This window comes from Oncorhynchus masou, chromosome 33 (genome assembly GCF_036934945.1).
Source record: "Oncorhynchus masou masou isolate Uvic2021 chromosome 33, UVic_Omas_1.1, whole genome shotgun sequence".
In the NCBI taxonomy this organism is placed as follows: domain Eukaryota; kingdom Metazoa; phylum Chordata; class Actinopteri; order Salmoniformes; family Salmonidae; genus Oncorhynchus; species Oncorhynchus masou.
This window is the reverse complement of record NC_088244.1, coordinates 25,066,629-25,092,376: the sequence shown is the minus strand read 5'-3', so window position 1 is coordinate 25,092,376 and position 25,748 is coordinate 25,066,629. Positions and strand designations below refer to the sequence as shown.

Below are 25,748 nucleotides of genomic sequence, written 5' to 3'. Positions count from 1 at the left end.
CCTGCTGGTCATTAATAGTCTACCAAACTTGATTACTGCCTGGTACTCAGCACTCTATATTGTCCCTCTTATCGCTCTGACATCAATGCAAATGTAATTGGAAATCTAATCAAACACTTCATGAGAGCCCATGAGCTCATGTTGCACAACATTTCTATAGGCTATGCATATAAAGGAGGATCCCATCAGCTTTCTATAGGCTAGGCCTACTATATTTATTTATTTCCTCATTTCAAGCACATTGCTTATCTTTACAACAGAAGTATAGCCTACCTGGCTGGCATGAAAATGAACCACGGGGAAGCGTCATTCATTTGCTATTTAAGTGCATACTGTAGATGACGTGTTTTGATAATGGTGTTTTCCCGCTAATGAAACATTTTGCACTTATAGCCTACTGCCATGTGTGCATTGCTGCGCTTATAATGTGAAGAAATAGCCTAATAGTTTATCAACATTTTAATCTAAACGTTCTAATCTGTTGTGTCAGCCACATTGCGTAAAAAGTGTTTTAGATGCTAGTGGCTGTATTAATTTGGGATCTATTGGATCCCATATCTGTCCCAGACTATGTTTGGAATATTTATTTCTTGCAAAGAATAGGTGGACTTTTTTATTATTGGGGATAGTAGATTGACATAGGATAGTGCTTTTTGTTAGGCCTACTCATCTTGTTTGCTGACGAAAGGTCATGTGGACAGTTCTTCCAGTATATTCAATATGCACCTTGGAATTGGATAAGGACGCATGCGGTTGCATCCCCGATGTGTCTGTCTTCACCTGTAGCCTGTGAGAAAGGCCCGATCACGTGATGGATAGACATGGGAGTGAGACGCTTCCGAGCATGCAGCACTCTGGGAGAAGGGCACAACGGCCACTGGCCACAAAAGGAATGGATTTTTTTAGGGCACTCAATTGTATTCTTCATGCTATAAAATAATGCCACGGAATTCAAAGCAAAACTTGTCTGCTAAATTAACTATTGTAGCTCACGGCTATTTGGCATAGCCAGATCAGGACCTGACATAAGGACAACTCTGAGTATGCTGTTCTGTAATAGACTACATTTTCTTCATATCATGCTGCTTTAGACCTGTCTAAAATAAATAATGGATTTATTGTGATGGTGTAGGCTATATTACATGGATTTATTAGACTTTTTAAAATGTAGATGTTCCAGAGGTCTGCATCAGTGGCTTGTACGCTATGCGTGTTTATGTTAATCAACAGTCAATTACCGTAAGACGACTGTTATTTGCTTGTCAATCACCGGCTGACAATTTCGTGACCCCCACAGCCCTATCCACGCCCCTACCTTTTTTTTCTGTTACCAACAGATGCATATCTGTATTCCCAGTCATGTAAAATCCATAGATTAGGGCCTAATATATTTATTTCACTTGACTGATTTCCTTATATATACACTGTAACTCAGTAAAATCTTAGAAATTGTTGCCTGTTACATTTTTTTTTTTCTGTACATATTTACCTGTATCTGACATCATTGTCCTCTCCCTTTCCACTAGTTATGAGCCCTTGATGCTGAGGAGGCCAGACCCGCGGCGCAGCACCACCCAGACTTGGCACTTCTCATCAGGCATGCTGACCTGTGGCCTGCCCCGGCTGGTGGTACAGGTGGGTAGTTCCCACAGAATGCCTCTTTACTATCTGCTGATCAAACATACTTTTGCTGTTACTCTTTATTTTAGAAGTATTTTAGCTGTCCATGTCAAATTCTTATTTGATTATAATTGCAGAATTAATTAAGTTTTGGTATCAAATCTTGGATTGTTAAACACTTAATAGTATTTTTCAGAGATTAAGTAACACTAAAACAATCTAAAACAAAGTCTCACCAAACATTGTTTCCAATCCGAATATAGCTCCATTTTTATTTAATGTGCCCCTCTGTGTTGACCTCTGATCCCCCTCAGGCGAACGGTGGTGTGGAGGGGCTGTTTGACGGGGCAGAGGTGGTGCTGGGGCCGGCTGCAGGCCTGCTGGAGCTGGGCCCAGAGCAGCAGTTCATCAACCAGAAGATGAGGCCTGGCTCTGGGGTGCTGTCTGTCCAAGTCCTGCCGGATGGACCCACACGAGTGCTGCAGGTTAGCTTTGGGTGTATTTGGATATATAGTGCCAGACAGAGGTTTGGGGACACCTATTCATTTAAGGGGTTTTCTTTATTTTTACTATTGTCTACATAGAATAATAGTGAAGACATCAAAACTATGAAATAACACATATGGAATCACTTAGTATCTAAAAAAGTGCTCAACAAATCAGTTGACTGTATCGCTTCAATACTTTCATGTTGATTCCATGTCTGCCGGTAATTAGAATATCCTGACTGGCTTTATGTAATGCTGTTGCTACTGTAGATCAGTGACTTCAACCAGCGGCGAATGAACCGGACGTCCCCGAGCACAGAGGAGGACCAGAACAAAGACAACATTCAGAAGAAGAAGCCAGAACAGGAACTGGAGGTACACTTACTAACCATTAAAAGTGTATGAAGATATATTTCCTCTTCCTACCCATAGCATACCTTTAAGTCCCTCAAGGATTTCGCTGAGTTTTTTGGGATCATTGCGGTACAAAATGCTTGATTTTGCTGTAGCAATAATATTTCGCATTGCAATTTGTAATAATTTTGACAAATTTGTCAAATGTACTGATGAGGGAAAGGTTTGTTGACTTGTTGCTTTGTTCAACCATTTTATGTGGTAATATTGCGATTATTATTATTTTTTATGCAGGAATAGTGCAGTGATTGGTCAAATTTGTAAGCCTTTGCATAAAATGTGGGAAATTTTGTTAAATCCTTGAGGGATTGTCACATAAGGCTAACCTACCATGACCACCATTCTGTCTGTCTCTCCGCCTGTCCGTCTTGTCTGATGGTCAGGTGTTGGTGAACTTGGAGGAAGGCGTGGGTCTCTCCCTGGTTAACAAGCTGCCAGAGGAGCTGGTATTCACTACATTGTCGGGTATAGACATTCACTTCACTCGCACCGCTGCCAACGAGGTGCTGGAGCTGAGCATCCAGAACATCCAGGTAACCCCTCCTAAACCATTCACCTTCTTAACCCCTTTAGTGCACCCTTTAACTGTCAACTGAGGAGTTTGAATTGTAGTTGTGTATTGATTGCATCTTTTGCTCTCTTTCTCCCTCTCTCTTTCTCCCTCTCCTCCACCAGGTAGATAATCAGCTCCTGGGCACCACTCAGCCAGTGATGCTGTGTGTTTCCCCAGGCTCCAGTAGTGAGAGCAGCATCGTGGACACTGGCGCCGCCCTGCAGATCAACTCTGTTAAGGTCCCCAGCAACCTCGTTCTCACCGACCTCTTCAAGGTAAGGCCTGACTGCCAAGTTCACTTCACAGCACCTCAGGCATGGCCTGACTCCATCAGGGTCTTATTCGTTAGGCAGGAAATTGAAGGAAACAAATTGAAACAGGGACCGACTACCATGTCTTGTCCAATAAGAAATGCTCGATTTTTATGTTTTTCTAATGTGTGCCCAAATGAATACAACCCATGTGAACAATCACTTACACTTGCTAGCAAATTCAAACTAGTTAGTTTGTTTGCCATACAGTAAGCATTAGCTAACAGTCTACAAAGGAGGCAAGTTCATGAGTGTTTATAAACTGAATGACTGTTAAGGCTGAGGAGATGTTGTAATACTGAGGTCATGACACAGTGTTTTCTGCGCAGCATCTCATGGTGACAGCGAGGCGCTTCACTGTCATCATCGAGGAGAAACTCCTGCTGAAGCTGCTCAGCTTCTTTGGTTACGGCCACACAGAGGCAGGTGGGTAGACCCCTGTTTCCTGAACGGACATCATGACAGGTTTTTGGACTGGCATTCTATATATACTCATTTATAAGCGGACCGTGTATAAATGACTCTAGACATCATTGTATTATACATGTATAAGGCCTGTTGACCATGATGATCAACACTGTTATATGATTTATAATCAGACAATTTGTTAGTTAGTACCATTATACAGAACAGGTGGTGTTGTCTGTCTGCTGTGTGTGTATCTTGTATTTGGGATGGTCAGCGTTCATTGTCTGTCTTGTGGTTCCAGAACTGGAGAGGTTGGATGAGAGTCTATATGAGAAGGCCAGTGATGACCAGGGAGCTCCCAAGCGCTACTACTTTGAGAACCTGAAGATCAGCCTCCCTCAGGTCAAGCTGAGTGTGTTCACCTCTCACAAGCTCCCGCCTGACCTCAAGGTAAAGGTTACTAAATTCAGTACAAAGAAATGATACGGAGCTGTACCAGGATATTCTTACAGGGAAGCATAGCGTGCTTTCTGCATTCATATGTCTGCCTTTGCCTGTTGGTTTTCTCTTTGACTTAATTGGTCGGCATTATAAGACAAACAAATGTACATGATTCTCCACTTACCTAGAATGTTGTTGATCCACCCAGACAATTTTCTTGTGCTTATTCTAAAAGTGCTCTGTGCTCTCTTCAGGCCCTCAAGGGAACCCTGGGTATCCCGCTGATACGGTTTGAGGATGCAGTGATCAACATGTACCCCTTCACCCGGGTCCACCCTTACGAGACGCAGGAGATCATCATCAACGACATCCTCAAGCACTTCAGAGAGGTGAGGGGAAAATGAACAGACAGACTTTCACTGGAGGTGACATGTAATGGCATATTCCAAAATGATGCATATGGCTTTAGCATTCATTTATGTTAATAAGCAGCTAAAGGTGGCAATCTGTTGTAACTTTCAATTTTGGTGATGCGTATTAACCCGGCAGTTACTCAGACTCCGACATCAAGCAGATGTTCTACATAGAACAAGACAAAATGATTATGTAAATGGTGCATGACCTACTCATTTACTCACTTTGAAACCAAAGGCCAACGAGCAGTTTGCTAACATAGCTTCAATTAAATTACCTAATGGGAACACTACTACAGATCCAACTGAAATGAATCAGACATTTTATTCCAATTTGTACTACTCAGGTGTGACCTACAATCACTTTCTAAAACCTTACCATCTCCCACACCTTTCCTTGGATGCCTGTCACTCATTAGATGCCCATAACACTGTCAGAGCCACAAATAATATGAATAAATGTACAGCGCATTCAGAAAGTATTCCCTTTTCCACATTTTGTCAAGTTTTACAGCCTTGTTCTAAAATGTATTAAATACATGTTTTTCCTCATCAATGTACACACAATACCCCATAATGACAAAGCAAAAACAGGTTTTAAGACATTTTAGCTAATTTATTACAACAAAAAATCATACCTCATTTACAAAAGTATTCAGAACCTTTGCTATGAGACTTAAAATTGAGCTCAGGTGCATCCTTTATCCATTGATCGTCCTTGATGTTTCTACAACTGTGGTAAATTCAATTGGACATGATTTGGAAAGGCACACACCTGTCTAGATAAGTTCCTACAGTTGACAGTGCATGTCAGAGCAAAAACCACGCCATGAGGTTGAAGGAATTGTCTGTAAAGCTCCAAGACCGGATTGTGTCAAGGCACAGATCTGGGGAAAGGTACCAAAAAATGTCTATAGCATTGAAATCCCTCAAGAACACATTGGCCTCCATCATTCTTAAATGGAAGTAGTTTGGAACCACCCAGACTCTTCCTAGAGATAGAAGCCCGGTCAAACTAAGCAATCGGGGGAGAAGGGCCTTGGTCAGGAAGGTCACTAAGAATCAGATGGTCTCTGACAGAGCTCCAGAGTTCCTCTGTGGAGATGGGAGAACCTTCCAGATATACAACAATTTCTGCAGCACTCCACCAATCAGGCCTTTATGGTAGAGTCGCCAGACAGAAGCCACTCCTCATTAAAATGCACGTGACATCCCACTTGGAGTTTGCCAAAAGGCACCTAAAGACTCTCCGCCCATGAGAAACAAGATTCTCTGGTTTGATTAAACCAAGATTGAACTCTTTGGCCTGAATGCCAAGCGTCACGTCTGGAGGAAACCTGGCACCGTCCTTGGGGTAAAGAACGTTGTGGCAGTTTCACACTGTGGGGGATGTTTTACAGCAGCAGGGACTGAGACTAGTCAGGGTTGAGGGAAAGATGAATGTAGCCAAGTACAGAGAGATCCTTGATGAAAACTTGTTCCAGAGCGTTCAGGACCTCAGTCTGGGGCAAAGGTTCACCTTCCAACAGGACATTGACCCTAAGCACACAGCCAAGACAACGCAGGCGTGGCTTCGGGACAAGTCTCTGAATGTCCTTGATTGGCCCAGCCAGAGCCCGGACTTGAACCCGATCAAACATCTCTGGAAAGACCTGAAAATAGCTGTGCAGCAACGCTTCCCATCCAACCTGACAGAGCTTGAGATGATCTGCCTGGCACCTTGTTATTTTTCTACTTACAATTACGTTTGGTGATACCTTGGGAAACAAAGACCAACCTTTATACCTTTCACAAGGTATTGCTTAGAAAAAGAGGTCTCATCTCTGAAATGTATTCCCTTCTAGTAAAGGCCTCGTCCAAGCCTCTTAAATTGACAGATTGTGGAATAAAGATCTACAATCATTTAACAATGTTCTCAATTGGCAAACAATATGGCTCAGTTTAGCTTTATCTTCCAGAAATTCACAGAACTTATTTTACTCCCTGGAAATGATATCAAATCAAAGCCAAAACATCACATAATTGTACTCCACTCTAATGACACTCAGGGCACCTTCTTCCATATGATGTGGAAATGCTAAAGGGTCAAATACTTCTGGAATATGATCTGCCTTGTGCGCCCTGTTGTAATATCAAAAACAATCCCATGTTTACCATCTGTTCTACTACTTAATGACAGCTCAAATGTAGAGCTCTCTGTTAAACAGAGACTGCTTTGGTGGGACAACATTTTTAAAAATGTATCCCCCCAAAACAATCCTGGCAGGACTGTGGAGGAGGAGGCTCTTTGCAAGTATTATCCACACTGATTGTTTTAAATCAAACTTTTTCTAGTGTCTGGGCAATGGGTCAATGCTTCACTTCAAACTTCCATTCAAGCCTTGGCCACAGTGAAGTAACCAATCAGGTGCTGCTGCATCTCACAGCCAATCAGGTTTTGTTGCTGTTGCACTTCACAGCCAATCCCATTGATGTGTTCCTCTTCAGGAGCTGATTAGCCAGGCCGCTCAGATACTCGGTTCGGTGGACTTCCTGGGGAACCCCATGGGACTGCTCAATGATGTCACCGAGGGCGTCTCTGAGCTTATCAAGTACGGCAATGTGGGCGGGCTCATCCGCAACGTCACACACGGAGTGTCCAACTCCGCCGCCAAGGTAACGTTGTTGGGGTTTACCTTCCTGTTTACTTGTGCTCTGTGTTGATGTTGATTGTGTTTAACTTTGCATTATGAAATTACAGTAGGTGTCCCAGTTTCAAGACTACTAAGCTTAAATGAGGCAATGTGGAAATGGGGCGAGGCGAAGGTCTCCTCCTTGATGTGACACACACACACACACACACACACACACACACAGGTTGTTCTGTGCGCTGAGGCTTTTCTATCACTTTCCATGAAAATTGGCCTCTGCTTACTTTGATGGATCAGTGCGTATATCAGCTCTGTCACTAAATTATGTGACTTCCAGGAAAGGAGATGGAACAGCACAGAAAGAGAGCATTACAGTTGTATTACTACCTGACCCTAGGGCTGACCAACTCTTAGCAAACATCTAAAATATTGTTATATTTAATGGATACTCTTAGTGAATACATAGAGGATATGACACTTTTACAGCAGGTCTGTATATGTTCTATTTTCTTGATCAGTAACCTTCCAAGGACCAGTGTAATGCCCCAACCCTTTGGCCATTCTGTCCCTGAACAGTAATCCGTTCCTCTTCTTTACAATGAGATGTGTCCTGGGGGGCACTGTTCCACGCTAACCCATTCTGGTTTTGGAACGTTGTCAGTCCAGAACCCAGCCATTTAGCCCCAAGTCCTCCTCTCTCTCCTATCCTCAGCCAGCTCTCAGCAGGCCTCTGGAAGATACAGGCAGCCCCACACACTCCCCCTGCCAAATTGTGTCAGCCAGCTTAATGTCAGCCAGCTCGCTCTCTTTCTGTCTCCCCCCTCTCTCTCTTTCTGTGCTCTAGCGCTCTCTCATTCCCTCCCCCTCTCTCTGTCTCTCTTTGTCCCCTCTCCCTGCACGGCAATTTACTCGTATTTGTGCTGCGGCATTGATGTCATGAATATCAGACAGCCAGTAGGCCCGGTCACACAGCCCTTGTCCTAGCTCTTGACCAGCCCATGGCCCCAAGCCCACACACACCACTCACGTCCTGCCCCAGATTTCAGCTCTGCTTTGCAACTGTAACTTGCTGTTGCTTATTGCAAATGGAATCCCTGTGTCTGTCTACGCTCGGGAACACACACAATGAGGTTGTGAGATCCTGGCACACCAACTTTTCCCATTGAGGCTAATCCATAATCCTAGTTTAAGGCAGCTCGGCTCCTGTTGACTGGTTGAAATCTTTGTATCTGCGATTCTAAACACTCTGTCAAGGCAGTGTCCTGTAATGTTTGCTCTCCTGAAAATGAAGGATGACTTCTTCTCCACTGACTTGACATACTCCTCCCTCTCTGAAGAAAAACAAATGTCATCATTAGTTTACTTTTATGTTTTTCTTTCTTCTAATCAAATTGTGAACAATCGCTTTGTTTGCTGAACAATAATAAAATAGGAGGAGCCCCTATGCACACGGGCATGCCCACACACACACATACACACACACACACAGGGTGTCCAACTTCTAATAAAAATGGCTTGCCAAGATGTGTGCCTTATAAAAATTTGATGCCACAGTATTCAATGGAGAAAAAGTTAATCTCCCAATGGTATTTAAGTGTCTTGATGAAATGAATGACCTTGTTAATAACTCAATTAAATCAGCTCAAGAAGTATTGTGTCAAAAAGAAGCAAAACACTAGTTTTGTCACTTAACTATGTTAAACCAGTCATCTAATTGTTCATCATTTCTCACTTGAAACGTCCTCTCACTGTCACTTGGGTTTATTTTCAGCAAACTTAACCTATGTAAATATTTGTATGAACATAACAAGATTCAACAACTGAGACAGAAACTGAACAAGTTCCACAGACATGTGACTCACAGAAATGGAATAATGTGTACCTGAACAAAGGGGGGGGGTCAAAATCAAAAGTAACAGTCAGTAACTGGTGTGGCCACCAGCTGCATTAAGTACTGCAGTACATCTCCTCATGGACTGCACCAGATTTGACAGTTCTTGCTGTGATATGTTACCCCACTCTTCCACCAAGGCACCTGCAAGTTCCTGGACATTTCTGCGGGGAATGGAACGCACAGAACGAGCAGTATGGCTGGTGGCATTGTCGTGCTGGAGGGTCATGTCGGGATGAGCCTGCAAGAAGGGTACCACATGAGGGAGGAGGATGTCTTCCCTGTAATGCACAGCATTGAGATTGCCTGCAATGACAACAATCTCAGTCCGATGATGCTGTGACACACGGCCCCAGACCATGACGGACCATCCACCTCCAAAACGATCCCGCTCCAGAGTACAGGCCTCAGTGTAACGCTCATTCCTTCAACGATAAATGCGAGTCCGACCAGACACACCTGGTGAGACAAAACCGAGATTCGTCAGTGAAGAGCCAGTCCTGTCTGGTCCAGTGAAGGTGGGTGTGTGCCCAAAGGTGACGTTTCCGGTGATGTCTGGTTTTGACCTGCCTTACAACAAGCCTACAAGCCCTCAGTCCAGCCTCTCTCAGCCTATTGAGGACAGTCTGAGCATTGATGGAGGGATTGTGCATTCCTGGTGTAACTCGAGCAGTTGTTGTTGCCATCCTGTACCTGTCCCGCAGGTGTGATGTTCAAATGTACCCAATCCTGTGCAGGTGTTGTTACACGACGATCAGCTGTCCGACCTGTCTCCCTGTCTTAGGTGTCTCACAGTACGGACACTGCAATTTATTGCCTTGACCACATCTGTAGTCCTCATTCCTCCTTGCAGCATGCCTCAGGCACATTCACGCAGATGAGCCGGGACCCTGGGCATCTTTCTTTTGGTGTTTTTCAGTGTCCGTAGAAAGGCCTCTTTGGTGTCCTAAGTTTTCATAACTGGGACCTTAATTGCCTACCTTCTGTAAGCTGTCTTAACGACCTTTCCACAGGTGAATGTTCATTAATTGTTTATGGTTCATTGAACAAGCATGGGAAACAGTGTTTAAACCCTTTACAATGAAGATCTGTGAAGTTATTTCGATTTTTACTAATTATCTTTGAAGACAGGGTCCTGAAAAAGGGACGTTTCTTTTTGTTGAGTTTAGCTGAGTTTAGTTTATGTAGGCCTCTACAGCCGTGAACCTTTGGCCTAACTGCTTCTGCATTTCCACTTGATGGTTGTTATGCTTTCTTTATGGATGTTATTTTTCTCCTTTTTATGGGTTGGTCTGCTCAACTCATTCGGGTAGCAGACCTTCTACTAAAAACTCTTGCTGTAAAGACCTATTTGGCCCATTCATATACATAGCTAGCCTACATTGAGGACATTATTGCAGGTTTAATTGAGAGACTTCAAAAGTATTCATAGGAAATGGAACGTGGCCAAAAAATATTGGATTGCACGTGCTTATGTTTGTGCGAGTGTTATGTTGCAGCTGGTCACCTACACACCACATGTAAAACACCACTGAATAGTTTCCTTGTTCCAGTTTCATCTGATGCACCTTCACCCCTTTAATGACTGACACTCCATGTAATCTCTGAGATCCCTTCCTTGATCACCCAACGTTAACACACCAGACAGACCCCAGTTTTACATTGTGTGTGTCCTTCAGCATAGAAGGGGAGGAGGGGGTGTAAACTTGAAAGCATCTTTATCTCCCCCTCACTCCTCACCCCCTTGGGGATACAGGTCTGGTACGTACATTGGTTTAGTTTCACAAAGAGGGGGAATAAAATAAAAAAAATCGAGAAGGAGAGAGTTCATGCTGGCCTTCCAATGAACTCTCCAGGGACTTTGCTTGGCAAGGTCATCCCAAGTTCAGTCTTGGCGCTGGCTGCAGAGTGGTGGAGGGCCCGGGTGTGTTTACACAGAACCCAGCCTCCTCTGGGGAGCTTCCCCCGTAACACAAACCCACTTCCAGCAGGCACCTGCTGGGTGGAAGGGAGGAGAGGGGATAGGAGGAGGGGGAGAGAGGTCAGCGCTGGGGAAAGATGGGGGTGTGAAGGCACTCCATTCCAGCAGACAAATTACTTGCTGATTATATTGGCCAGATGGATAAGGCAGGCGCTGTGTAAAATCTGTTTTCTTCTCTATCAGTCCCCCCTGTCTCTCTAGTTCAGTTGTGGGAGATGAGAACCAGCCGACCAGCATTGGGCTACTGTAGAACTTTTTCACTCAGTGAGGTTGTGAACTCTGGATATGTGACACGAATTTGTCTTTTAATATGGTCACTCAACAGCAGCTCATCTCAGGAATCACTGGTAAACTGTAAAAGGAAAGAAATTGGGCTTGGAATTGCCAGGGACCTCACAATATGATATTATCATGATACTTAGGTGCCGATATGATATGTATTGTGATTCTATATGAATTGCAATGCAATACTGCAATTTTATTGTGATTTAGGTTTTTTTTCTCAAATATATTGCTCACTACATCTGTGGCAGAAGGACAAGAGAATAAATGAGAAAGTTTTTCCTCAAGAAGTTGGAGAACATGCCATAGAAAGAGATACCAGAGTTTTTGCACAGGAACTAGCTCTAGCTAACATTAACTAACAACAAGAAATTATCAATACTTGGAGTCATTATCTATATAATATTGTGATACTGTATCGATTTCTTCCCCCATCACTAGAAAGAAATTGACAACATGTACAGTATGAGTTAGGTGGTTTTGTTGGATGGCTTAGACTTGAGTTAGTATCCTTGATAAGTTTGAAAGAGAGAAAGACATGCTTATGTGAATTGAAAGGTATTTGACTAGGACAAATAAGAGCCAATCCATCATTCCACTGCAAGGCCTAGTGTGAGGGCTGTACTGGTCTAATGGCCCCTACATAGCGTGTGTGAGCACTATGTGGTCGAACTGAATCTTTTTAATACCTTTTTAAATAATTTATGAATATAGAAGGGTGGCCAAAACTGAGCCTTGAGGTACACCTTTTCTAAGAAGTGATAAATAGTGATTCTGCATTATTCAAGACTATTTCCAAATACTGTGTATAAAGCATGCTTGAAATGAAGGGTTTTGCTGATATGGTGTGAAAAAGACTGACCAAAGAGACTCTCCTTCTCTGTCTTAGTTTGCAGGGACTTTGTCGGACGGGTTGGGCAAGACCATGGACAATCGACATCAGAACGAAAGAGAGTACATCCGTTACCATGGCGCCACCAGCGGAGAGCATCTGGTGGCTGGGATTCATGGATTGGCTCATGGTATGTACTATTACAGTAATACTGTAGTGCTACTAATAATACTGTAGTAATACCACTGACTTTAGTCTCTTTCACTTTCAATATGGCACTTGCATTTTATTACTCAAACATTAGATAGATCCGCTGGGTTCTATCAGGCCCTTTTAATCTGTAATACATCAGAATCCATTTAGCTGTTCGTGAGGAGTCACACCTGGTTCTTATCTGGTGTCTCACAGGTATCATCGGAGGGTTGACCAGCGTCATCACTTCCACAGTGGAGGGGGTGAAGACTGAGGGAGGAGTCAGCGGCTTCTTCTCTGGCCTGGGGAAAGGTCTGGTTGGTACGGTGACCAAGCCGGTGGCCGGTGCACTGGACTTTGCCTCTGAGACAGCACAGACGGTCCGAGACATGGCCAGCCTCAGTAACCACAGGTAAGTGCCTAAACCCGGAGAGAAATGTCATAACACCAATTTTACCATGAGAATTACTCCTAAATGGCAACTTTCAAAGAAAAACCATTAGATCCCTGCCACTCTCAATGGGAACCAATCGCTTAAAAAATGCTTGCTATTTCCTCAGAGGATGATGTCATCCTCCTGAGGAGGAGGAGCTGGCCAGTCAGGGGTCTACTCGCATTCATATTTTTAATGACCGGTATGCGCCCACACCATTCTGTTGTTGGGGTATGCCCACACCATTCTGTTGTTGGGGTATGCCCACACCATTCTGTTGTTGGGGTATGCCCACACCATTCTGTTGTTGGGGTATGCCCACGCCATTCTGTTGTTGGGGTATGCCCACGCCATTCTGTTGTTGGGGTATGCCCACGCCATTCTGTTGTTGGGGTATGCCCACGCCATTCTGTTGTTGGGGTATGCCCACGCCATTCTGTTGTTGGGGTATGCCCACGCCATTCTGTTGTTGGGGTATGCCCACGCCATTCTGTTGTTGGGGTATGCCCACACCATTCCAACACAGAAAAGCTGCTTTTTTTTAGCATACTTAAAGGTCCAATGCAGGGAGAGACTCCAGATATAACAGACTGACCCTAGCCCTGACACATAAACTACATTTATCAAGCAATAATTTTGTTAGGACAGTGTGGGTGTGGTCTGAGAGTGGGAAGGGGAAAACTAGCTGTTATTGGTAGAGGGATTTGGAACTCTCTTTCTTATTGGTCTATTAACTTCCGAGTGGCGCAGTGGTCTAAGGCACTGCAAGAAACGTCACTACAGTCCCTGGTTCGAATCCAGGCTGTATCACATCCGGCCGTGATTGGGAGTCCCATAGGGCGGCACACTATTGGCCCAGCGTCGTCCAGGTATAGCTGGTGTTGGCCATCATTGTAAATAAGAATTTGTTCTTACCTGACTTGGCTAGAAAAATGAGGGTTAAATAAAACTTTTTTTTTTTTGACTAATGTAAATCTCCATCCCACCTAACGGGCAAATATCCAGTGGTCTTTAAAACAGCTCTTACACTAAAAGGGCATTATCATTTTCACAATTTCACAATATTGTTCCAACCTCCATAGTGTGGAAATATATAAAAAAAACACAATACATTCTAGTTTGACTGCACTGGGCCTTTAATAAAATGTAAAATGCCTAACTATTTCACTCAATGTAATTAATTATAGGTCATATTTCATAGAAATCTGAAAACACTGGACAGTTACTTTAATATGTTGCAGGTTCTCATGTATTTCTTCAGAATGTTGTGTGACACTCACATACTCCTATTTGTGCATACCAACTAAACCCACCAGATGTGCTTGTAAATGCCACCTGCCATTTTTAATGGGGTCGCCTGGCTTGATGCTGGGTCAAGCCTCTCCCCCAATTAGAGTCTATAGCAGCGCAGCATGGCAGGTAACGGTCCTCACAGCCACTCTCTTTAACTCACACAGACACAAGGTGTGACACCTACTGACTAGGCTCAGCACTGTTTTTTGGAGCCTGTCTGTCCTCTCCAGCTCTCACTTTTTTAAAGCCACAGGCAGGTTGTATTACACAGGCTGTCTGGGAGTTCAAGCCATTTATACAGTGTGTGTATACGTTAGGCAGACCAAGCGCACAATGGCATTTGTGTACTTGGAATGGTAAATATAACAGATTGCACTAATGCATGTCACTGGGTGGTGTGTATGTGGGGGGGTTGACTAGGAAATGTTGTCTGTTTGGGAGGAGTGTGTGTGTGTGTGTGTGTGTGTGTGTGTGTGTGTGTGTGTGTGTGTGTGTGTGTGTGTGTGTGTGTGTGTGTGTGTGATTTTTATTTTTTTAACTAGGCAAGTCCGTTAAGAACAAGTTCTTATTTACAATGAAGGCCTCCTGTGGGGACGGGGACTGGGATAAAAAATGAAATTCAAATTTAGGACAAAACACACATCGCAACGAGACAACACTAAATAGAGAGAGACCTCAGACAATATCAACAGCATGGCAGCAACACATGAAAATACAGCAGGGTGACAACACCATGGTAGCAGCACAACATGGTAGCAGCAAAAAACATGATACAAACATTATTGGGCACAGACCCCAGCACAAAGGTCAGTAGGGTAGAGACAACAATACATAACGTTAAGCAGCCTACAACTGTCAGTAAGTGTGTCCATGATTGAGTATTTGAATGAAGAGATTGAGATATAACTGTCCAGTTTGAGTGTTTGTTGCAGCTCGTTCCAGTCGCTAGCTGCAGCGAACTGAAAAGAGGAGTGACCCAGTGATGTGTGTGCTTTCGGGACCTTTAACAGAATGTGACTGGCAGCATGGGTGTTGTATGTGGAGGATGATGGCTTAGGTATCTCAGATAGTGAGGCTTAAGAGGGTTTTATAAATAAGCATCAACCATTGTGTGTTGCAACGTGTATACAGAGAAGACCCATTTACAGAGGAGTATAGAGTGCAGTGATGTGTCCCATAAGGAGCATTGGTCGCAAATCTGATGACCGAAAGGTAAAGAACATCTAGCCGCTCGAGACCCTTACCTGTCGATCTGTAAATGATGTTGTCGTAATCTAGCATGAGTAGAATGGTCATCTGAATCAGGGTTAGTTTGGCAGCTGGGGTGAAAGAGGAGTGATTACGATAGAGGAAACCAAGTCTAGATTTAACCTTAGTCTGCAGCTTTGATATGTGCTGAGACAAGGACAGTGTACCATCTAGCCAAACTCCCTAGTACTTGTATGAGGTGACTACCTCAAGCTATCTGAGGTAGTAATCACACCAGTGGGGATAGGGGCATTCTTCTTACCAAACCACATGGCCTTTGTTTTGGAGGTGTTCAGAACAAGGTACGGGCAGAATAAGCTGAATATAAAACTATCATCTGCATATAAATGGATGAGAGCGCTTTCTACTGCTTGAACTATGTTGATGTAAATTAAGAAGAGCGTGGGGCCTAGGATCGAGCCTTGGGGTACTCCCTTAGTGACAGGCAGTGGCTGAGACAGCACATGTTCTGACTTTATACACTGCATTCCTTGAGAGAGGTAGTTAGCAAACCAGGCCAAAGACCCCTCAGACACCAATACTCTTTAGCCAACCCACAAGAATGGAATGGTCTAGCGTATCAAAAGCTTTGGCCAAGTCAATAAAAATAGCAGCACAACGTTGCATAGAATTAAGGGTAATGGTGACATCATTTAGGACCTTTTAAGGTTGCGATGACACATCAATAACGTGAGCGGAAACCAGATTGCATACCCGAGGAGAATATTATGGACATCAAGAAAGCCCGTGTTTGCATTTAAGGGGTTGGTTTAGAGGTGTGTGCGTGTACAGGGAACAATAAGGGACCTGCAGATGAACTGTTTCTGCTGTATGAGGGAGGGGAGCAGAGGAGAAGGGAGCAAAGGGAGAGGAGGGGGGAGGAGCATCCGAAGCGTGCCTGCCACAGTGTGTCTACAAGTTCAGCCAGAGTTCAACCCAGAGAATGTGCCGGAATCATGGTTCACAGCAGACACTGACCACGCTATCACACCCACTTAATAACACACTCACACAGGTAGACTAAACACACACACTAATGCTTTCACTCACATACACACTTACACTCTCACATACCAACACACATGCTCCTCAACACTGTCATGCCTATTAATCAAGCAGTGATATTGATGTGATACCATCGCATACAGAAGTAAAGCTGTAAAATTATTTAAGGGAACAATGGTGAGGTTATATACAGTTCATTCCTACTGTGGATTGAGTTGCTCATCACATGACCTTCTTCACTGTGCATATGAAGCCCTTTCTCTTTACCCTCTGTATGACTGGCTCAGATCACATCTCCAGAAAAGCACACACTAGGAAATAAACAAGTCAATGAGAAGCAGACGTTGTGTGATGGTTCGCACTCCCCTTGCTCTCCTGCCCTGCTCGTGAACTCTCTCTCCTGTCTTTCACACAACCCTCCCGCCGCACACACACACACACACACACACACAATCTCACCCACCCGTCTCTCTCTCACTCACTCACTCACTTACACACACACACACACACACACACACACACACACACACACACACACACACACACACACACACACACACACACACACACTCCCCTTCCCTTGGTCCTGGCAACCCTCTAGAGCCAGCTCAATTTCAATTCCCAAACAAAGCGGGAGAGACGCACTCCTCACATCCCCTCAGCACACTGTCAACTCAGTCCTAGGCATTCTTTCACTACAGTGCACTACACTGAGGAGAAACAGAACATTAGACCCATGTTTTCAAAACCTACTTATGGGAAAGATATACAGCACATTACAGTGCGTAATTGACCTAGGCAGCAGTGTTGTTGATATATTTGTCATGGATTGTCATCAGATTTAGACGCGTATTCAATCTGTTGGTTTAAATGAATGAACCAATGAGAAATCTACACTATGCACAAAGCAAGTCCCCACACTCTTTCTGGCCCAACATAGAAAACGAGCATGACAACAGCAGCGACTTCACAGTGAAACCACAGGGCTGGAAAGTGAGAGGAGAGGAATGTTTTTATTTTGTCAACCCTGCGTAAGAAATGCCAGACAGACATGCTAATGATGTGTCTCGCCACAAGCCATCTTCACACTGGTACGGAATGTGTTTTAGCATAACCGCCATTCCACATCTCTAGGAGGATGGGGGTTATTCCACCGGCATTCCACATCTCTAGGAGGATGGGGGTTATTCCACCGCCATTCCACATCTCTAGGAGGATGGGGGTTATTCCACTGGCATTCCACATCTCTAGGAGGATGGGGGTTATTCCACCGCCATTCCACATCTCTAGGAGGATGGGGGTTATTCCACTGGCATTCCACATCTCTAGGAGGATGGGGGTTATTCCACTGGCATTCCACATCTCTAGGAGAGGATGGGGGTTATTCCACTGGCATTCCACATCTCTAGGAGGATGGGGGTTATTCCACCGGCATTCCACATCTCTAGGAGGATGGGGGTTATTCCACTGGCATTCCACATCTCTAGGAGGATGGGGGTTATTCCACTGGCATTCCACATCTCTAGGAGGATGGGGGTTATTCCACTGGCATTCCACATCTCTAGGAGGATGGGGGTTATTCCACCGCCATTCCACATCTCTAGGAGGATGGGGGTTATTCCACTGGCATTCCACATCTCTAGGAGGATGGGGGTTATTCCACTGGCATTCCACATCTCTAGGAGGATGGGGGTTATTCCACCGCCATTCCACATCTCTAGGAGGATGGGGGTTATTCCACTGGCATTCCACATCTCTAGGAGGATGGGGGTTATTCCACCGCCATTCCACATCTCTAGGAGGATGGGGGTTATTCCACTGGCATTCCACATCTCTAGGAGGATGGGGGTTATTCCACCGGCATTCCACATCTCTAGGAAGATGGGGGTTATTCCACCGGCATTCCACATCTCTAGGAGGATGGGGGTTATTCCACCGGCATTCCACATCTCTAGGAGGATGGGGGTTATTCCACCGCCATTCCACATCTCTAGGAGGATGGGGGTTATTCCACCGCCATTCCAAGATATTCACTTCTGTACAGTTGAGACATTTCATATAATCTATCTTCCAACAAGGTATACCTCTCTGCAGTGCATGCTATGAACACTTGAGCCAAATGCTGTTAGGTGTTCACTCACGGCTGTATGGTCACATTTTATAAGCTCCATAAGATTTTCAAATGGAGGTACTACCAACTGAGCTTGTCCAATAGGAAAGGTCCTAAGTGACCTTCTCATATATCAATTTGGATTTGCAAATTCAGCCTTCCAGATGGCATAGTGGAGTTACTGCATAAGCAATATGCTAGTAACTACCCATCCAATCTGCTCTGATCTGCATGAAGTGCCTAGGGCCAGGGGCAATGTAGGAGATTGGGCGGTGCTGTCTCCTGGAGGAGAACGGCCGGAGCAGGGCGGTGCTGTCTCCTGGAGGAGAACGGCCGGAGCAGGGCGGTGCTGTCTCCTGGAGGAGAACGGCCGGAGCAGGGCGGTGCTGTCTCCTGGAGGAGAACGGCCGGAGCAGGGCGGTGCTGTCTCCTGGAGGAGAACGGCCGGAGCAGGGCGGTGCTGTCTCCTGGAGGAGAACGGCCGGAGCAGGGCGGTGCTGTCTCCTGGAGGAGAACGGCCGGAGCAGGGCGGTGCTGTCTCCTGGAGGAGAACGGCCGGAGCAGGGCGGTGCTGTCTCCTGGAGGAGAACGGCCGGAGCAGGGCGGTGCTGTCTCCTGGAGGAGAACGGCCGGAGCAGGGCGGTGCTGTCTCCTGGAGGAGAACGGCCGGAGCAGGGCGGTGCTGACAGCATTCTGTTCCTCCTCCAGAGCCTGACCCACAGATGAACCCCACTTGCCAGGCTAGAGGGCCAGATCTGCCCTCTCATCTCCAGAGCTTCCCACAAGGCTGGAACGCTTCTCGCATGTCACAGCTACGCTGCCATTCCCCCCCCCCCCCCATTTCTCACCTGTGGCTGACAACGGCCAGGCCTCTCTTCATCTCTGTGTCCACACAACCACCTACTTACTTACTTACCTAGCCGGCCAGCCAACCCGAGGAGGCCCCATCATATACAGCTCCCGGCGCCCAGACTGCCCACAAGCTCCCATTCCACCACAGCAGTGGCTCCAGCTGCAGACAGCCTGGAACCTGTCTCTCCCCAAGAAAAGCAAACCCCCCGCAGCCCAGCCGGGTAGAGCAGAGCAGCACAGTGTCGCCTTTGTGAATCCACCAGAGCCCATCGGGCCCTAATCAAAAGACCGCAGCTCCGGCAGATTCAAGCCAGATGTGGGAATTCCAGCCGGGGCCGGGCTGACTGGCAGCCGGAATGAGAGGGGAGGTGGAGGGGTTGTCTGAAGGGGAAGTGAAACCTTAGCTCAGACCAGGCTGGCACCAGGGCAATGTGTGACCTCTTCACCTCTCAACAGCCTCACAGGTCCTTTCCAATCTGTATCAGTGTCAACCAGCGTTCTATAAACCACCTTACGCAATGTGTTGACCTGCCATGTTGACACTGTTTTGGCTCATATGTAAAGCTGCTGGCATATTGATGCTGTGTATTTCATGAAGCTGCTGGTTAAGCTGTTATATTGATGCTGTGTATTTCATGAAGCTGCTGGCTAAGCTGTTTATATTGATGCTGTGTATTTCATAAAGCTGCTGGCGAAGCTGTTATATCGATGCTGTGTATTTCATGAAGCTGCTGGCTAAGCTGTTATATTGATGCTGTGTATTTCATAAAGCTGCTGGCGAAGCTGTTATATTGATGCTGTGTGTTTCATAAAGCTGCTGGTTAAGCTGTTATATTGATGCTGTGTATTTGGCAAGCGATACTGACTGCTGCCGCTGCTCTTTGTTTTTCCATCCTGTGTTGCAGGTTGAGTGTGCTGCGGGTGAGGAAGCCACGATGCTGTAAGGGACCCCAGGGCCTGCTGCCCCGCTTCTCCTCCTCCCAGGCCGACGGACAGGAGCAGCTCTTCCACCTCACTGACAGCATCCACTCTGAGTTGTGAGTCACACTCCTGTTCTGAGCTTCCAGAGTTAAGCCACTGTCTGGCCAGTCACCCTTGTTTTGGTTGGGCACCAGTGTAAGAACAGTGGCCACAGTGTGTGCAGACTTGCTCCAGCCCTGCTCTAACACACCTGATTCAACTCGTCTTTCATTTACACCATGATGAGTTGGTGATGATTTGGAACAAAAGACTGCTGAATATGTTGACTTATTTAAAAGGTTTGGAGAAACTCACATCTCTGATTGATCTGATTTAATATTGCATTACGTTTAAGTTTATTAATAAAGATGTAGTATCTCCAGAGTGAGAAAGACGGGTAACTAGCGTTTATCCAGTCTTTCTGCTGGCCCTGAGAGCATTTGTCTTCTCACAGGCTAATAAATCCAGAGAGGCAGCAGAACCCTGTCTCTAGCCATTGACCTCTGACCCTAGAGATGTTAACCAGACAATTACTCAGCTCAGCCTCTGGGCTGCCTAGGTCACACCATTGTTTGTTAACGTTAGCATGTGTTGTGCAAAGCTCATGTGAGAGTTTTAGGAAATTACATGCATAGTGGTTACTTGAAAATAAGTGCCTCCAGCTTTTATTTTCAGCAGGGAGTCATCTCCGATCTTTCCAGCTCACACATTTTTGCCAAACAAGTCATGATTTCTAAATGTTTTTCTCTCTCTCTCTCTCCCTCCTCACTTAGTTTCATTGCTGTGGAGCCCATAGACACCTACTGCGTACTCATATCTTCCAAAGTGGTCTACTTCCTCAAGCCTGGTGAATTTGTGGACCGCGAGGCCATTTTCCTGGAGGTCAAGTATGATGACCTGTACCACTGCCTGGTCTCAAAGGACCATGGGAAGGTGTATGTGCAGCTCACCAAGAAGGCAGAGAGCACCAGCAGTGGCGTAGCCATGCCAGGCCCTTCCCACCAGAAGCCTATGGTAACACTTCCACAACCCTATAAGAACTATTCTGTAGTGTTAATGAATTAACTTCTTAGTAATTGCATTATTATTATTTATTCATTTATTTATTCAAAATGTTGCACATTTTAAAATTGGAAGAAAAGAAAAAAATTTACTTGTCAAGTAGAAACATTTTTATATTGGTAATGGTTTTCAAAGGTTCCACAATGTTAAATTGGGTTCATTTTCCCTCATGTCCTAATAGGTTCATGTGAAGAGTGAGAATCTTGCTGTAAAAATCTCTCAAGAAATCAACTATGCCAAGAGCCTTTACTACGAGCAGCAGCTCATGCTGCCGCCCAATGAGACTGAAGACTGCATACTATTGGACTCATAACTGACCCCTGGAAAGGGTGGCACATACACATGTTCTTCCTGGTTCTTCCCACTGAAAGTAGTCGTCTTTAACATGTTGTGATAGTGTCAGAAGATATGATCCACAATCACTAGATAATTTCTCCTATGTCTCTCTAAGGACGGAATGCCTTATCCTGGTCCTGGATGGCAGCAGCCTGCTAATTTTCCACCGCCCTGATTAAGAAAACTAGGCCAGTGTAAAGTGAACAGGCTTGTTGGACTGACCATCTGTATGGGTATAAGGGCTTAGGGTCTGGCTGCAGAGTTGCGTGAAGTGAAGCCCATTTCGGGTCAGGATCGGCCCCCACTGCACTTAGTTTAGTAGCGCAACATAGTTTAGACTTAGAAGGTCCAACATCCCAAGATGTACACGGTATAAACAATGAAAGAAAATATGCCAACAGCTGTTTTATCGACTTCTGTATATTTAGAACACAATACGATGACACAGATGTTTTATTTTACAAAAATGTTTATAAGATGGGACCGGTATATGTCAGTAGATGTACACACATGCGAGTAGTGTTATATTATGTTTGTGTATAGACACCTATGTACATATATAGCTACATACCAATATAACACTATAGCTATGTACATAACCAAGTTGGACAATATAATAATTATTTGGGTTGATATGAAGTGAAATGCTGTACAAAACTGCCTTTAAAATGTCTTTATTTTGTGTATAAAAGTATTTTGGGGTTGAATTCATTGCACTGACACTTAGTTTGGACACACTGGCTACTCTTGCCCTCCACCTGGGCCACACCCACCACACAGGGAAGGCAGTCAGGGGAGCTGCCACTCAAGTCCCTAGCCTTTTACAATCATGGCCCTCTGTCTGGTTTCGGTCACCGTTTTATTTACTGACTTTTTTTACCAGTGTCCTTTTTAACCGATTTCTTCTGAGAGCTCTAGGTTTTGGAATGTGTTCCTTGAACATTGAGTTTCTATCTACTGTGATCAGACCAGGGGCCTTAGTTACACCCAACGCTTGTGAAAGGTGGAGGACATGAGCTTTAACCTGTGCAGGAGGAGGGAAGAGAGTGAATTGATGACATTGCTTATAATAAAGCACCACAACTGCAGTACTCAATACTATGGACCCTCTGTGCCTGTTACTGAACCAAATGTCGTGATTTCCATATCATCCGGTGCATCCTTACTGTTTATTCACCCAAATGAAAGGCACAATCTGTAACTCTCTGCACATGAATTAAGGACCCACTGCTAGCACCTCATTTAAAGGCACATCTTTATGCAGTGCCTTCAGTAATTATTGTGACAGTGAATCATTTCTTCTTCTTTTGGCTCTATACTCCAAAAAGTTTGGATTTGAAATCAAACAATGACTATGAGGTTAAAGTGAAGACTGTCAGCTTTTATTTGAGGGTGTTTTCATCCATATCGGGTGAAGCGTTTATAATAGAGAGCACTTTGTACATACAGTAGTCCCCCCCCCCCATTTTAGGGGAGCAAAATGATTGGGACAAATTGACTTGTGTAAAGTAGTAAAAAAGGAAGTATTTGGTCTCATATTCCTAGCATGCAATGACTACATCACGCTGGTGACTAAAAATCTGTCGGATACGTTTCTTCTTTGTTTTGATTGTGTTTCAGATTATTTTGTGCCCAATAGAAATTGTAAATAAGAATAGAATGTATCTAAACACTTCTACATTAATGTTGTTGCTACCATGATTACAGATAATCCTGAATTAATCGTGAATTATGTTGAGTGAGAAAGTTACAGAAGCACAAATATCAAATATAGAGCCAAAGGAAGAAAAATGCTTCGCTGTCCCAATAATTCTGGAGGGTGGTGTAGGTGGTCCAGGAATCCTCATGACATGGCACACAAGTGGGGGGGAAGGGTGGGCTTTCCTCTTTTGTTCTGTATTGCTCATTTAGTGCGCACTATTTTGTTTTCACCCTTAAGTCTGTGTACTGTACTGTATTTATACTTGGAATATCGTTTAACAGGAAAAGCTAGACTGCATCTTTAAAGAAACAATTTGGGCTTTTAACATCACCTCCCCCAGTTTTGCAGTAGCAGTGGTATGTTTGGGGGGGTTTCAGCCCACCAACTTCTCTCAGAAAGGACCCCTTCATTATTCAATCTCAATACAATCCTAATGCAAAAGAGAATTGTACCTTATTTAAAATGATAACTATAGTTGTAACCTGTCTCCTGAAGTCCTTGGCCTATGCTCCACCATCCCTCTTCTTGATTGACAGGTCAGCGGAGGCCCCTTGCTATGGGGCTAGTCCATTATTCCTTTGTCTCCCTGACTCCCGTCCAGAGGACATGCTCTGCCTGGTGATGGAGCAGTCGCCGTGCCAACAAGGTGAAGGGCTCTGAAGCTTTCTACAATGGTGTTATTGTACATTGTTTATATTGTCGTCACAGAACAAGGTGTATGAATGGCCCCAGCGGAATTCAAACCCATGACCCTAACGTTGCAAGCGCCATGCTTGACCAACTGAGCCACACATGACCACCAAGCACTGAATGTGAGCACTTAAATATGTTTAATCACCTAGTTAGCCCCTGGTCTAAGAATTCTCACACTATATTCAGTCCCACATGGATGAAATTCCCTTAAGGGGATTTAGAATAAGTGGCTTTGCAAGGCATCGGACCGCAAACCCCCATTGAGCCCCCAAGAAGCTGCAGTGATCTTAACAGTGAGAGATGAGCAATCTAAAGATCCTGGCTCGTTTGGATTTCCCTGCCTCCTTCACTGGGGTCGCTGAAGTCTTTTAAAGCTCTCAGAAGAAGCTCAATCAAATCCATGGCCAGGGTTTTTGTGTTTGATCATTGATTGGAAGCTGGCTCTGAAGTCAATCTGAAGTGTGTCTGATTCAAGAATTCATGTGATTATCAAAAATATGTACAAAGCTTGGACAATTACACAGATTAGTTTTCATTCCAGGTTCATATCAGGTGAATGTTGTAAGAGAGCCTACATTACGGAGCGAGACAGGCCCTGAGGTTCTGCGTAGTTGTAGTTCAGTTTCTCCCTCACCCACAAAGACTGTGAGGAGAAGTCTTTGCATACCGAGGTCATTGGTAGTCATGGAGAGGTTACATACTTAATTTGCATCAAAAGAGAAAGGTTGTGGCAAGGAAAATCTCCCTTCACAGAGGAGAGCATAGTCAATGTATCTAAAGCCAAACTAAGAGCATTACTACACTGAACAAAAATATAAATGCAACATGTTAAGTGTTGGTCTCATGTTTCATGAGCTGAAATAAAATATCCCAGAAATGTTCCATACCCACAAAAAGCTTTTTCTCTCATTTTGTGCACAAATTAGTTTATAACCCTGTTAGTGAGCATTTCTCCATTGCTAATAATATGTGGCATATCAAGAAGCTGATTAAACAGCATGATCATTGCACCTTGCGCTGTGAACAATAAAAGGCCACTCTAAAATGTGCAGTTTTGTCACACAACACAATGCTACAGATGTTTTGAGGGAGAGTGCAATTGACATGCTAACTGCAGAAATGAGGAATGTCCAGAACTGTTGCCAGATAATTCAATGTTAATTTCTCAACCACAATGTCATTTTAGAGAATGTGGCTGTATGTCAAACTGACCTCACAACAGCAGACCATGCATAACCACGCCAGCCCAGGACCTCCACATCCATCTTCTTAACCTGCGGGATCATCTGAGACCAGCCACCTGGACAGCTGATGAAACTGTGGGTTTGCACAACCGAAGAATTTCTGCACAAACTGTCAGAAACCGTCTCAGGGAATCTCATCTGTGTGCTCGTCGTCCACACCAGGGTCTTGACATGGCTGCAGGTCGACGTTATGACCAACTTCAGTGGGTAAATGCTCACCTTCGATGGCCGTTGGAGAAGTGTGCTCTTCACGGATGAATCCTGGTTTCAACTGTACCATGCTGATGGCCGACTGTGTATGGGACAACATTCCACAGGCCACAATCAACAGACTGATCAACTCTATGCGAAGAA

At 44.7% G+C, this 25,748-nt stretch overlaps 1 protein-coding gene across 1 annotated transcript in view; it reads left to right on the top strand.

Moving 5' to 3' along the window:
* vps13d (vacuolar protein sorting 13 homolog D) overlaps positions 1-22,853 on the top strand; it is a 62,978-nt gene extending 40,125 nt beyond the window's left edge. Inside the window, 14 exon segments of the mRNA XM_064956904.1 lie at positions 1,527-1,635; positions 1,935-2,105; positions 2,379-2,483; positions 2,906-3,055; positions 3,198-3,350; positions 3,716-3,812; positions 4,096-4,244; positions 4,490-4,624; positions 7,136-7,303; positions 12,322-12,454; positions 12,673-12,868; positions 20,303-20,434; positions 21,131-21,371; positions 21,601-22,853. Of these exon segments, the coding sequence (XP_064812976.1) occupies positions 1,527-1,635; positions 1,935-2,105; positions 2,379-2,483; positions 2,906-3,055; positions 3,198-3,350; positions 3,716-3,812; positions 4,096-4,244; positions 4,490-4,624; positions 7,136-7,303; positions 12,322-12,454; positions 12,673-12,868; positions 20,303-20,434; positions 21,131-21,371; positions 21,601-21,732 (2,071 nt within the window). The 3' untranslated portion in view covers positions 21,733-22,853.
* Positions 22,854-25,748: the final 2,895 nt, after the last annotated feature.